Source organism: Syngnathus scovelli, chromosome 8 (assembly GCF_024217435.2).
Source record: "Syngnathus scovelli strain Florida chromosome 8, RoL_Ssco_1.2, whole genome shotgun sequence".
Classification (NCBI taxonomy): domain Eukaryota; kingdom Metazoa; phylum Chordata; class Actinopteri; order Syngnathiformes; family Syngnathidae; genus Syngnathus; species Syngnathus scovelli.
This window is the reverse complement of record NC_090854.1, coordinates 8,845,023-8,857,971: the sequence shown is the minus strand read 5'-3', so window position 1 is coordinate 8,857,971 and position 12,949 is coordinate 8,845,023. Positions and strand designations below refer to the sequence as shown.

At 40.4% G+C, this 12,949-nt stretch overlaps 1 protein-coding gene and 1 non-coding gene across 5 annotated transcripts; both read right to left on the bottom strand.

The window, feature by feature from the left end:
• Positions 1–2: 2 nt before the first annotated feature.
• rapgef4a (Rap guanine nucleotide exchange factor 4a) lies at positions 3–11,329 on the bottom strand. Of its 4 annotated transcripts, none has more exons than XM_049727481.2 (27): positions 11,175–11,329; positions 6,967–7,038; positions 5,756–5,820; positions 5,109–5,215; positions 4,685–4,806; positions 4,424–4,607; positions 4,260–4,344; positions 4,104–4,164; positions 3,936–4,012; positions 3,712–3,858; positions 3,286–3,401; positions 3,130–3,215; positions 2,968–3,046; positions 2,724–2,874; positions 2,516–2,604; positions 2,392–2,422; positions 2,244–2,322; positions 2,019–2,165; positions 1,820–1,917; positions 1,624–1,749; positions 1,321–1,499; positions 1,156–1,246; positions 1,022–1,072; positions 856–943; positions 720–784; positions 588–642; positions 3–513 (listed from the first exon to the last, which is right to left on the bottom strand). In XM_049727481.2, the coding sequence occupies exons 2-27, from the start codon at positions 6,983–6,985 to the stop codon at positions 386–388; spliced, it is 2,526 nt and encodes an 841-aa protein (XP_049583438.1). In that variant the 5' UTR covers positions 6,986–7,038; positions 11,175–11,329; the 3' UTR covers positions 3–385. The 4 variants fall into 4 exon arrangements, with proteins under 4 accessions (XP_049583438.1, XP_068507717.1, XP_049583437.1 ...); XM_068651616.1 differs by having other exon boundaries at positions 6,967–7,035; positions 11,175–11,298; XM_049727480.2 differs by lacking the exon at positions 11,175–11,329 and adding an exon at positions 8,898–9,055.
• A 1,170-nt stretch (positions 11,330–12,499) lies between these two features.
• trnas-cga (transfer RNA serine (anticodon CGA)) lies at positions 12,500–12,581 on the bottom strand. The gene has a single exon. It is a non-coding gene; the product is annotated as a tRNA-Ser (tRNA).
• Between the last annotated feature and the right edge of the window lie 368 nt (positions 12,582–12,949).

Here is a 12,949-nt window from a genome sequence, read left to right as displayed (position 1 = left end):
TGCAAATGACAAAATAAATATTTATGTATAATTTACAGCACATAAGTTCACAAATATGTATAAATAATATTTCATACAAAAAGATAAATTGATATCAGGAATATTGAGACATTTAACGCAACACATACAGTTTATACCTGAAATAAACAAGAACATAAATTCCCAGAGAAATGTTTACCTGCTTTCCTGAATTGATATTCTCTATGAGCAATAATTTGCTTGCTAAGAGTGACTGTGGTGGAAATACAGTGTAGGAAAAACCTCAACATTTGGAAACAGCACCTCATTATCTCTGATGACTTCCTCCAAGTGATTGTCTGTGTTGACGTTACAGCAGCAACAGCAGTAAGGAAGCTGTGCGTAACACAGCCTTCCCTGATGGGGATCAAGATCTGCGAGGTTCGAGTTCATGAGAGAGTTGGGTCAGCGTTCTTTGGTTGTCAATCACACTGAAGTGACGCACAAAGCGCCACACGTCAGGGTGGCTTTTGTTCACCACTAGTGACTCAGGACCTGTTTAATAACAAATTGTAAGATATTAAAGGAATTTTTATATTACGGATTGCGAGCTAGTCGCGGTGACTTACTGAATGGCCGGCTTCTACAATATCTCACAATCTTCACTGTATTTGCAATCATTCGCTAGGTGACAAGAGACAAACCAAATATGTTTAAAAAGCTTTTACAGTACATGGGGAAATAATCAGCTCAAACCTTACCATTTTCTCAAAATTGACCAAATTTTCAATAAAAGTCTTGTTGCCCTCGTGAGTGAATGTCATATCTGGACGGAAGAGAAATAGGAAGCAAGAGTTCAAACATGTTGAATTGTCGTGACAACAAACATCGGCTGACCTTTAATCAACAGCGGCATGAAAGGGATGATGGGAGGTTCGAGTTTGGCAACCATCAGTCGGTACACTCGGTGGTTCCTGGATGGATCCTGCCCAAAGAGTCGCTGTGTTGTAATCCATCATCCAAATCTAAAAATCAACAATGCATTGCAAACTCTTTCCTTTACCATCAGGTTTTCAAATTCTCCATAGAACTTCTTGAATTTGTTGGGAAGTTTCTGGAAAAGACAAAAGGGAGATCGTGTTTATGCACGTTCGGGAATTGAGAACTGGAAAAAAAAAAAGTGAGACATGTACCAACCTCCCAGGTTTGATTCAGCCTGCTCACTGCTGGGTTACTCAGCCCCATGACGATAGCGAAGAAGGCGTTCAAGTTCCTGTGCTCCTTGCAACTTTCGGCACATCGCACAAAGTAATCATGAAATGCAGTTCAATTTGTGAGACGACGTGAAATGAATATTCTTACTGGGATGCGATCTTGATGAACTTTTTGAGAAGCTGCACCCTCTTGCTGAGCTGTGGGCACAGGCAGACCTCCGTGATCACCCAAAATTGAATTTCATTGAACCTCTTTAGGAACAGGTCCAGGTTCACAGTGCTTTTCTTCATATTTTGCCTCCCAAAGATGTGGTAGATCAGTTCAAGCTGGCAAGAAAGGGGTTATTATTTTTAATATAGCACTCTATAATATATGAAATATTATAAATTAAACCGTTTTTTGCCTAAGTTTTAAGAGAGCTGTTACATAATTTTCTCTCGCTCAACAAACCTCATGAACGCAGTTGAAAAGCTCCCAGTCATATAGTGTCAAATGGTAAGCAACATCCTTGGTGCTCATCCACTCAAAACTTGACAAGGAGCCTGCAGAAGGACCCTCCTGCTCCGGCAGGGGGGTCTACACACAAAAAAAATCTTTTAAATACGATATCAAAATATAAGCCAAAGAAGACAATTTATCAGCACACCAAAGAATCCAGCTGATCCTTGTAGCAAGCAAAGAGACGTCCATTAACGGTGAGAGTGGAGAACATGGACACATCACTTGGTTTGAACACGACTTTATCTGCTCACACAAAACAATAATTATTTTTCATCGACACAACAGATGGCCGATAAACGCCCTTCAATTAGAGTAGCGCCTTTGGAGCTGCTAAACGCTCTCACCTCCAGCTGAGCTAAGACTGACCAGTAGGAGGTCCTCCACTGAGCCCATCTTGTCGGCCACAGCATGCAGGACCTCTCCGACCGAGGACGAAACAAGGGCGCGCATTGTGATGTATGTGTGGTCGCAGCAAAACACTTTGAACAGAACTGAGGACATAGTCAAGGGAGGAATAAAATCCAACTGAAGCATCTGATCATTGATTCACCCGCTTGGACTTGACTCACTTTCGTCGTTGCTCTTAATGGGCTGACACTTTTGCAACTTGTCATCTCCCCGATTAAACTGCTCCAGTAAAACTTTGTGCTGTGAATGAGTTGAATAAATTAATTTCAAGCATAACTTATGATCAGAGTAAAAAAAATTTAGATGAACCTTTCTGTGGGCAGTTCGGGCATCGTCAGTGCTGAAATGTAGAATAGAAAAAACAAAAACAAATCAATCACAATTTGCTTTTATTAGGCAGCTTTGAAAAAGGTTTTATAATGATAAAACATACTTGTACTTTACAATTTTTTCCAGCTCTGGTAGTGGCTCACTGAGTGGTGGAAGTGATTTCACGTCATTAGCTACAGCCACAAGAAAGTCCTGCAAAACATAAACGTCAATGCATCCAAAGACAATACTTGGACAAAAAAAACAACAACAACAACATGGGTGTGTAGACTTATGAAATCTACTGTATTCTCTGATGAGCTGCAACTGACCTCCAAGAAGACCACAGTTGTGTCTTCCTCTTGCAGATTATCTCCATGCAAGGCGGCCCACTGCATGACCAAGCGAATCACACGACGCTTGTTGTTGAGCGTGTAGTCCAGCTTCTCCTGTTCAGAGCCCTGCGAGGCCTGAGCGTGGTAGGTGGGCACCGGTTAAGGACTAGCTAAGAATGAAGAGTTGAAGATCTGCAAGATGATCTTTGTTAAATACACTTCAACAGTGCGGAAAGGATATTGAGCCATCAACACTGGACAGAGTTGAACATTTGGCATGAAGACACAGTGCATGAGCACAAAATCATCTAAGGCGGAATCTGGCAAAGAGAAATAGGAAATAAAAAACATGAAATACATGTGGCATTATTATTTTTATTTTTTTTTGGGCAACAGACTTTACCTGACTCTGAAAACTGAGAATCCATTCGCATCATCTCAAGTAGGTGTTCCAAAATTTTCTCTGGTGTCCCGGACATTACTTTGTACCTGGAGCAACATATAAAATGGGAAATCACGAAACAGCCCCCTCTAACGCATAATAGAAGTTGCTATTCACTTGTAATGGGAAGTTGAGGATTCATGGTTGGAGGTCCGATTACTACTGAGACTCTTCTCTAACACAAGGACGTCCTGGCCGTGTTCTTTGAGGCGCACTGTGTTGGCCTCCACGTCCTGCAGAAAAAAAGTGTGAGATCCATATTTGAACAAATTAAATCAGTTATGTATGTACTTTAAATATGAACACTTAAATCACACAAAACGTTGCTACCTTGTGAATCAAACGTTTACATATTTACACTGCTGCTTGCTAATAATGGGGTGAATGACAGTACTGTTCAAAAAAAAAGTTTGGGGCTTTTAATCTTTAGCGAATGTGACGGAAAAAAAATCAGCGTAAGACTATTTTTTACCAACAGAGGGCGCTAAAGCTTAGCAAGAGTGTGTGGTAGTGGCAAGCGGCGTGTGTCCAAAAGAAACAAACCCTTAAAATCCTGTTGAAGTCCTCCTTGTCCACTCTCAGGAAGTGACAGTTGTCCTCTCTTAGAACAATGGAGGCGGCACGGGGGGCATCATTGACAAGAGCAAGCTTGCCAAAATCATCTCCCTCATGAAGTGTACAGACAACACCCTGTAGCGGGGGCACATTAGCGCCATCATTTAGCCAAAAGAAACAACACAGCACTGACAATTTTCCCCAAAACTGACTTTTCCATAAATGACCACATTGACGGAGCCTTTTAGGATGATGTACCACGATGTTCCCTCTTCGCCTTGGCTGAACACTGATGGGAAAAATAGGGAAGGAATTTAAGGAGCTGCGAGCTATTTGGAACTAGAAGTGAATAGCACCATTGATTCTATCATATTACTTACGCACTGTTCCGGCTTTGGCATGGGACTCGAAAATGAGAACCCCCATCAGTTCTCGCTTGACCTGCGTGGAGAGGAGCAATATCGTTACACGAGGGGCAATGATAAGAAGAGTCACTCTTTATATTACACAGAAAGAATTCAGTGAAAAGCATTCACAGTGGTGGAAAGGTGCGCTAAGGCCTTGAGGTGGAGCAGTTCTTCGTAAATGATCTCTAAATCATCTTCCGTTCTCTCCGACGGCCTGGAAATAGAGAATATATCACGTGAGGTTATCATAACATTACACAGATGACGTGAAAAGAATTGTCTGGGATTCTTGCCGCTTCCTGAGAATCATCCTCATGTAAGCGTCAGGCCCCATCTGGGAGAGGAGTAGCAAAGTATCCTGCAGCTCCTCTTGGCTCTCCCTCCTCTCCTCCTCACTGGGTAAAGAGCTCTCCTCTTCTTCATCGTCCAGGAAGCGGTAGAAAAGGTACTTGTCCTGGAAGCTTGGCTCCTGGTCCACTGGGTTAATGAGCACAGAAAGATGGCACGCTTAACATATTGCGCTCAATCGATCGGGGCGTCACACCGAGTCTCACCATGGCGGAGAACGCCTTCCTCCAGAAGCACCTGCCACATGGCCACAGCTTGAAGGCGAGAGAGCACGTAGGAGCTGTGCTGCATCTGCCAGTCCACCATCTCTGTTCCCACGCAACACTGCCTGGTAAAACACATCAAGGCTATGTGAGACCTTCCATCCACTGTTAATAACGCTCATTTTATTGGATGTAATTTCACTGCTGACCACTAGATGGTGGTATGCTTATTTAGTTTGAGACTGTGTCAATTTGAAATGATAATGAGAGCCGGAACCTGAAGTAGTTTATTTCCGCTTAGTTTTGCTTTAAGATCATCGAATGTCAAATCCTGTTCGAGCCTCCTTTTTATACCTACAGAGGTACAGTGTGACGGTTTTTCCTGTTCAATAAAAGTCCCTCCTTCCAAAAAAGATGTTCAATTTACCTGTATGTTTTCAAATGGAACTTTCTGTCTCGGATCATGTGAGGCGCACTGGAGAGGATGGCGTTACGGAGAACCTTCCCTGCACGCAGGATCTTTTCAGAGGCAACCTGAACTCAAAAAATGTATATAAAAAAAAAACCCACATCACACATCCAGTACAGTACGTTTCACTCATTTGCTTTTTTGGGCGTTTAGACATTTCAGATGCATTTTACATGCTTTAATGCACACTGACACCTTTGCAGTCCTGTGCAATGAGCGCCATCGCTTATTCATATGCCATACCGTAACCGGAGAAGTTCTTCAGTTATTCATTTCAAAACTGAAAATGTAGTAAATCTCAGACAAAATATGACAGCTCCAGATTTCTGTTTCCCTTAAGCGGTAATCACGTCGCCATAGTGGTCTCGTACTCTTTCCTGTGCAAGACTATCAATCAGCTGGAGCGTCACGTTATGTAAGGCAGGCAGGAAAGGACAACAACAGCAAGGTGGGACAGGATGGAAGACTGGACAGCCATCATGTTTATATTTAAACCAACTTTAAACAAAGACCACCTTCGCGGCTGATTTCTATTTATGCCATAACTGTAAAGGATGTTGTTACAGATAAGCTTCTGAATGCGCTCCACAGAAAGGAGAACGTACCTTATTTTGATGTTTGGAGGTAGAAGCTAACAAGTTGCCACTTATGTTCTCTTTGTCCGACATTCCTGTTTGGAAGAGCAGGAGATAGAGAAAATATTAGAGGAAATATTATCACAGTTTGCTGTTTGACTTAACTTAATAGTTTTTAACTTAAAACAATAAAAAACATTTTGCTGCGTCTATTTTGTCAGCATGGTGCACTAGCGGTTTGCATAATGACCTCATTCTGAGGTTCAACGTCCGAATGTTTGTTTGTCGATAAGTGCGCTGTGATTGGTTAAATTAACGATAGAAAAATAAAATTGCAGTAAAATTCTTAATGTGTCCTTCTCATTAGGTTTTTGAATGTGGCACTTGAGCCAAAAAATTCATATCACATCCTTGGATTGAACATGAAAACTCGCATATTTACCGAATGTGTGACCGTCAGTTGACCAACGATGACATCATCAAGGTTATGCAAAAGTGAAGCCTCTGTGTTTCTACATGAAAACATGTTTAATTTACACGCACATAAGTGCAGGAGCGAGTAGCCGCCTCTAATTGCAGGATTCTTGTATGATTTTTTAATGTAGTCATGCATAGTGCAAAATGCGAAGTACTCCATTGTACAGTGTAGAAAGAGAACAGGGACACTCCTAACATTGCTTTTGGCTTTCTATTGCTTTTTTTAAATTAAAATGTCTAATGTCAAAATTGCTAATATTTACAAAATGAATCTAACTAATGAACACAATTACTATATAATGTGAGGAATATAAAAATATAACATCCTGTGCAAAACCCTGAAGAGATTCAACTTTGTGGGGGGGGGTAAAATATTTTTACCACTTTCATTGTACACAACCGCAAAGCGAACTTTGTTTGAGCAAAGCTCGGTCAATATTAAGTTAACTTGCACCAGGAAAGCTTGAACAAAAGTATCAGCCTTTAGAACAATGCAACTATTGTAAACAGAGTAGGTCTGGCAGACAGGAGGTCTGGTTAAGATGACTTTTATTAAGTTATTGTGTGTGCAAAATATCACAATATTGTCTCATGTCAACGTTAATACCCGTCTTGCAGATCTTTCATGATATTACAAATCAAATTTCAACGCTGGAAGGAGTTGGACCGAACAAAGCCTAAGCGTGAGGTTCAACACATAGCTACCGTGATAAAATGATGAATAAAGCGTCCCAACAGATAACAACAACAACGCTGTTACTCACTGTCAGCGTCAGCCTCCATCACACCACAGGGGGGAGGGGGCGAGGACTCCAGCCAATCACCGATGATAACTTCTATAATAAAATCAAATTGACTATATTTGAAAACATATTAAATGACATTTGCAATCCCATATTGCACTTTCATGTTCATGCTTGATGTCAAGCAATCTCTGCAGATAATATGAAAACTCTCTTTCAAGTCCTCCTTTCATCTTGTTACACAAGCGTCAGATTAGACATCTCTCAGTGAGCGCGTAGCCCCTTTTTCATGGCATTGGCCATGCGGAGAGCCACCGAGTCATCAGAGCATGACGGTGCGAGTGCACTGAGTCTTATACATCATTGTTCCCTGCAGTCATCGTTGATGTTATGTAATGAGCAGCGTGCTGAACCCATGCACGCTTAGGAAAGGAACACAGTGAGGCTAATGAGCCATTCAAATATTCAAGTTACCATGAGCTGAGAGTTGAACTCTGACATGGGAGAAAAATGAAAATAGCTTAGTGAATTAAGGGCATTTGTTTAGAAAAAATAAAATATAAATTAATGAAAAAAAAAGTATATATCCTGTTTGTCCAAGCAACAAATCTAATCCAACTTAAAATAAACCAGAAGTGAATCATTAAATATTTGTCAAGCTTGGGTTAGTGATTAAACCGAATTAAGAGTTAGGCAAGGAAGATTTTCCATCATTTAAAATGATTGAATAGTTGTCATTGAGTGGACAATAACTCACAGGTTTTACGGTTCTTAAAGTGACAGTCAGTATTATTAAAAAATATTCATGTCTAAAATACTATAAATGAACACATTTTAAAAGCATTTCATTCAACTGTGCAATATTAGAACAACAAAAATTCTGTTTCTACGGGTTCTATAGATTGTATTTTTCAACATCAATCAATACTTGCACTTCAAATGGAAACGAAACCATCACGGTCGTTTGGGCAAGCCAGTTTGTTGACAATTAAGGGATTTAGCATTAGCGAGGTGCAGTAAAACCAAACAACACTTGAGCAAATGAACTCAACCCACTGAACCAATAAAGCCGCCCTCCCTGAGGGTTCCAACCTTTCAACCTGGTCTTGGGGGGCTTTGTCAATTTCAAGGCGGATTACAAACATTCATCACTTGTGCGAAAAGCACTCATCTCTTATTTTTAAGAATGACATTTGCGTCATCCATTATGAGTTACTTTGAGAGCATCCCGCTCAACAGAACCGTGACATTTTCGAATAGGTCACAAAGGTTTTACTTATTAGGGAGAAAATTTGGGGGTATTGTTATATTACACACCTGTGTGTGTTACTGCAGTATTTTAGTGTGATTATTGTTTTTTTGATGGTTAATCACTCCCGTGAATGCTAATTTTTGCTAGCCATCCAAATGGGGTTTTACATTGAAGGCTAGCATTATGCTAGCCAATTCACATCCTAACGAGTTTACCCAAACTCACTTGGAATCTCCAAGTGATGCACATATTTGGAAAAGGAGAGACTCAATGTATTGTTCTCTTGAATTTGGGCTTCCTTCATGCTTGAACACATTGTTGCATTGTGAGCATCACTGTGCATGAATGCACAATTTGATTTTGAAAACGCTACCTCAGTGGACCCATAACTCACATCCCAACTAAGTCTGAATAAATCTTATGTTATTGTTTCTCTTCAATATTGCAATTGTGATTTATTAAGCAATTATTTTTTCCAGGTTTTTATTTTTTATGGAACAATGATACGCCATGTAAGAAAGTGGACTGTACATAAGTGCTGAAATTATGTAAACACTGCATAAATCAATTTTAATTTGATTAGTTTTTCAGACCTATTTTAAACACAAGAATTGAATTCTGTAAAAGTGAACACAAAGTTTCCTGCCCAGCTAAAACACTCCACATAGACACTGGACAACAATTACAAAATGTTGCTCACCTGCTAGCTCCGATCTTTGCGATGTTATTGACCGGAAAATCTGACACGCCTTCTTAATCCCAGACATGGATTAAAAATGACATCCAACGTGGTCGCTCTGTCCCTCAGAGAGCAAAGTGAGCTGGCTGTGTCACTCTGCAGCCGGAACAGTGGTTGCTAGGTGATTACTTAACGCATTCTCCCTCCCTCTTTCTCTCTCTCTCCCTCCCTCCCTCCCTTCCTTCCTTTTGTCTCGATTACCTTTGTTCAAATATTAGTCAAAATACATTTTGCTTCTAAAAATAGGTTTGAGGATTGCTTGAGATTTGGCATTTCAAGTTGTCATGGTTTGTGTATCTTGGTGCTAAATAACTATATTAAAGTGAGTTTAGGAGTTTCTTGTAGCCCTTTGGTGCCATCTTGTGGCACCTCGGCAACTATGTTGAAATGAGTTGAAGAGCTTCATGTAGTGTTTTGCCGACAACTTGTGGCATCTATGAGTAAAAATTAAACCTTTTTGGGGGGCATCAGTTACTTTTTATTCACGATACATTTTATGAATTAGATCCTGGTTGTAATTGATCAAGGCTTCAATTGCAGAGGCACCGAAACAGCTTTACACCCAAACCTCCGAAAATGAAAGCCACTTTGATTTTTTTTTTTCTAAACGTGGCAGATTTTCAGACAACTTTGAAGAGAGCATATGCCTTATTGTGGGTGTGGCCCAATTAATCTTTTTTTGCAATCTATTTGTATTATTTGAAGGTAATGATGGTCATTTCCTTATCTTATCATTTACAGTTGGGGTCGTTTGATGATGTAACAACTCAGAGCGTGGCGGATAAGCAAATAATAGAGATAGAATCGTCCTGCTCTTGCTATGCACTCGGAGGGACTGCGGCCTGGGATGTGACCGACTTCTTAGATCCCCCCCCCCCCCCACACACACACACACACACACACCCGCCCCCTACACTGTGTCCCTGCCATTTCCCCTTCATCAGCTTTTCCTGCAGGCTGCTTCTATATGGACCAACAACAGTGACACATAACACAATTCCCCCACCCACTCTCAGTTACGCCCGAAGCATAAACACATGAGCAACGTGCACAGCCATAAGCACTGTTGACACACTTAAATCACGTACAATGGCGAGCATTTCATGACATTTAAAAGAAAAATATCAAAGCTTCCTCCACCCAGCCATGCACTTCCTTACAATTCTTATTTTATTCACTTTAGCCATTAGCAGGGAAGTGAGAAGGAAAGTGATGCAGGCACTGCTCAGCTCCTCTCGCTTCTGTTGGTTAAAAGGTCATGTGATCTGTCACAAGCCGAGGTGCATAAAAACCTTAGTCACTACCCCAATTCACAATATTAAAACTGCATGGTTAAATGATGACCTGCTCAAATTTGGCGTAGCACTTAGCATGCAAACAATATGTACAAGTCATGAAAACAAAATGAGTCGAGTTGTTTGGTGAGCTGAATTTATGATAATAGCCTGGAAAGCAACATAAAAAAAGAGATAACCTAGTTTGAGTGCAATGTTGTGGTTTCTCTGGCAAAGGAAGTCAACCACATGCCAGCATTACTGACAATTTACTGAGATCCAATACAAGAGCGGCACAAAATCTGCCTTCACAAAAACATTGCTGTCAAATTATTTGGATCAGAGAGCAAACTGCCATTGAAAGATAAACTATTGTGCATATGTACTTAATGCTCTTAGCACTGTTCATGAAAATAATTAAAGTAAATTAAACGGCTGCGACTCCCAGCATGTCACCCTGGGGAGTGGGTTGGGAGTTTGTCATCAGAACCTACAGGCATCCGCTCAAGTTTGATAGCATCACACACAAAAAGACTCTTTGGCAGGAGTTAATAAGAACATGGGCCAGAGAATTATTCAGGAAAACTTAGCCCCTGTCGAAAGCCAAATGATGATCAGTAAACAAATAAATTATGCAGATTTCCCTTTGGTAACGCTTCAATTGCGAGAAATCTAACAACAGAAAATCAAAGCAAAGCTGTAAACGGTTTTTGGATGCAGAATTTGTGGAACGAAAGGGCTCAAAGATAAGAAAAGAGACATTGCTGGAACAAATGACTTTTGTTTCAAATGCAAATCTGCATGAAATGTCAAAAATTCACATACAGCTTGCCAAAATTGTAAACATGGCAACTATTTCAAAATAAAGCAGCTATTCAATAAGTGCCAAGCTTCATTTTAGCAAGCTCAGTTCACACGCAGCGTGTCACAACATTGATGAACATTGATCTCGCATGAAACAAACCTTGTTTAGGTGGTGGCAGAGATGATGGGAAGCCGGTTACTTCCACGCACGACAGCTGGCTTCATGCAGGGTGACAGGTTACAAGTGCACTGATTTGCACACCCAGCCTGGAAATTAACAGCTCCGACGCCCTTCGTCCCAGAGGAAATGGGCCATTTCACTCAGGAAACTAATTGAGAACAGTAGCAAAGATAATCAACAGATGCCTCACCTATAAAATATCAACTATTGCATGTCATTTATATTGTTGGAAAAGAATGAACTTTGAATCTATTTTTGTTGTTGTTGATAACGCACACAAATCTGACAGTTTCTCTAAAAGCTCGCTACCTCTCTCTAGTGGTCGTAGTCTCAAACTGAAACAAGAGCGAAATTAACCAAAACAAATTATGTTGACCCAACAATCAATAAAATTGCTCAATGCTGCAAAATTTACTCTATGTGGAAATTCTATCCATGATTTTGTTTTTAATTTATTTCCCTTGAACTGGGAATGACTGTTGATGAAATTACTAAAGAGTGATGGATGGATGTTTTTATTATACTTTGACTTCATGAGATATATTTATGTGACTAGTTTGACACTTTACAGGTGTTCTCTATTGTTACTTTACTGTATGGCCATCTGTTTTTAATTCTGGCACCCATAAAATAAAATGCACTACACATGTCAGCCATAAGAGCGCAGTATTCACGCTGTTAAGGGATATCTGATAGAGAAGGTTTGAATTCAAATTTATTGTGGAAGATTTTGGTTCGTTGCGTTGCCCATTGAGAAACAAAAACTACTTAATCATGGAAGGCTAAGCTTGGACCACATTCTGAATAACACTCACATTCCTGTCACGCTGCATACCTCCATGAAAGTCTGCAGTGTCGACAGTTTGTAACCCTCACTGGAATTTGGAGAAATCATACATACAATAGGTGTGTGCTTGCAACGTCAGACGTCCACAAGTTATTAACAGCGTTTGATTTGTATCTGATCAGATAACCGACACCTGCAGCTTGGTTTTCAAAATCTTGCTTTTTTTTTTTTTCAACAATGTGTGAGAGGTTGCCATAGGAACCATTCCCTTGGCTGCAGCATGCCATGTTACCCCAAGGAGAAAGCCCACTGACTGTGTCTATAACGCCTACCGTTGCTAGGAGATGATCCAGAAAGCTTTAAATAGTAAACACATGCATTTTTATCCAAATTAATGATGGTGATGATTTCTTGATGGGCTGCACAAAATCAAAACAAGAGCAAATAATTCAAGTAATTTGAGGGTTCAATGGAAAGTACGAGATTCCACAGAAGACGATTTAATCAAAGATAAAGACGTCACGAACAGGATTCGAACCTGTGCGGGGAAACCCCATTGGATTTCGAGTCCAACGCCTTAACCTCTCGGCCATCGTGACCACATGTGGGACTTACGCATGTTCATCTCAACGCATCATTTAGTTGCAACCTTTTCATTGGAACTTATACAACACATTTATTTACATATGTCCGATTTTAGAAGAGCTTATCTAAATTCCAAAGGAAATGTTGTTTAGAGCAGTGATAATTGACCCTGCTCAGATATTTTCCTCTCATTCCAGAGAGCTTGACTCCTCGTGATTACGAAATGTTTGAATCTAAATTCAAATGGCACAGAAGTCACAGTAGTCCAAAATGACAACACACAAATATTGGACACATGAGCTGTGCTCCATAAATCTCAGCCTATCAGCTCTTGTCTCAAATGGAATGAGAGGTCTGATAAAACCAACGGAAATGCCTCAAA

Excerpts from the sequence above, each read along its gene's own strand:
- rapgef4a (XM_049727480.2), bottom strand. The coding sequence starts at position 8,964 with ATGTCTGGGATTAAGAAGGCGTGTCAGATTTTCCGGTCAATAACATCG. Across the intron at positions 3,859-3,935 it reads ATGTGGTCATTTATGGAAAA|GGTGTTGTCTGTACACTTCA; the intron begins GTCAGTTTTGGG and ends CCCCCGCTACAG. Across the intron at positions 2,166-2,243 it reads CATTAAGAGCAACGACGAAA|TTCTGTTCAAAGTGTTTTGC; the intron begins GTGAGTCAAGTC and ends CTATGTCCTCAG.